At 60.2% G+C, this 1236-nt stretch overlaps 1 protein-coding gene across 1 annotated transcript in view; it reads left to right on the top strand.

Annotated features, from left to right (window-relative positions):
• Positions 1-829, top strand: part of CEACAM16 (CEA cell adhesion molecule 16, tectorial membrane component) — an 8227-nt gene extending 7398 nt beyond the window's left edge. Inside the window, exon 5 of the mRNA XM_004710555.2 lies at positions 632-829. Coding sequence (XP_004710612.2) covers positions 632-642 — 11 coding nt within the window. The 3' untranslated portion in view covers positions 643-829. The remainder of the gene's footprint in view (positions 1-631) is intronic.
• Positions 830-1236: the final 407 nt, after the last annotated feature.

Raw genomic sequence — 1236 nt, 5'->3', positions numbered from 1 at the left:
TGTCTCCTCCATCAGACTGGGGGCTCCCAGAGTCAGGGACTGACTGTGTCTCCTCCATCAGACTGGGGGCTCCCAGAGTCAGGGACTGTGTCTCCTCCATCAGACTGGAGCTCTCAGAATCAGGGAACTGTGTCTCCCCTGTCAGACTAGGCATGCCCAGAAGTCCACAGAGCCAGGCTTCACCCACTGGACTAGAAGCTCCCAAAACTGGTGCCCCCAAAGGCCACATGTCAGGCAGGGATTTTGTCTTTCTGCCCAGAGACTCACTCTTGGCCAGGCACCTGCCCACCCTCACCCTCCTCCGTCCATTCACTTACCAAAGCCTGGCTGTCTGGGTCAACGTGATGAGAAGAATGATGTTTGGTGGTAGCTGCACCCCACCCCCGGAGGGAGCCTAGGGACCCCTTTTTACCCTGTTTCTCTTCTCGCAGTCAGCCTCCCTCCCTCGCGTGAGGACCAACGCCACCCTCCTGAACCTGAACCTGCCACAGGCTGAGCGTGGGGGATGGGCAGGGCTACCCAGGGACCCACCTGGGAGTGGGCAGAGGAGCAGGAAGGGTGGGGTGACGGGAACCTGGTCCTCCTCCTCCTTGACAGCCTCCTTCTCCCCCTGCCCTTCCTGCCCCCGCAGCCCTGGAGTAGTCTCATGGCCCTGGAGAACACCTGTGAGAAGAACCACTCCGCGTCCCAGCCTCCCTGCTGCAGCGAGGATGTCCCACCAGGATCCCGGTGTCCTCCTGTTTCCACCCTAGAGTTGGAGCCCTCGGGGCCGACTCCTCCCCTGAGCTGTGCGAGAGCCACGCAGGCCATAAACGTGCAGGTTAATGCACCCCCGTGTCCGTCTTTCCTTCCAGCATGTCCTGGGGGGCCACACTCCCTTTCCTACCCACGATTCCTTCTCAGTCTGGGTATGCACCTGGGTGCCCACATCCCACTAGTCCAAGCCCCCCCACTGGACAGACAGACCTCAGAGCCCTGCTTCCCTGAGGTCAAAGGCTGCCCCTTCTCTGGGACACCAAACGGAGCTGGCTTCTGGCCTTCCCCTACCCTGTGTCCCACTTCACCCCCCAGGCCCCAGAACAGGCCTGTTTGTACCCAGAGAACGAACCGAACCAAAGAAACCAAACTCACGGCTGTCCAGTCGATGTTCACTCCTCACGGCCTTATAGGACAGGAGAACCTGAGGGTTTCCAAGACCGGAACTCCTTACGGGAGTAGAAAGTCTCACCTTTCACC

Source organism: Echinops telfairi, unplaced genomic scaffold, assembly GCF_000313985.2.
Source record: "Echinops telfairi isolate 266 unplaced genomic scaffold, ASM31398v2 ScPeMD7_655;HRSCAF=1070, whole genome shotgun sequence".
Taxonomy (NCBI): Eukaryota; Metazoa; Chordata; class Mammalia; order Afrosoricida; family Tenrecidae; genus Echinops; species Echinops telfairi.
This window is presented reverse-complemented; position numbering and strand designations above follow the sequence as displayed.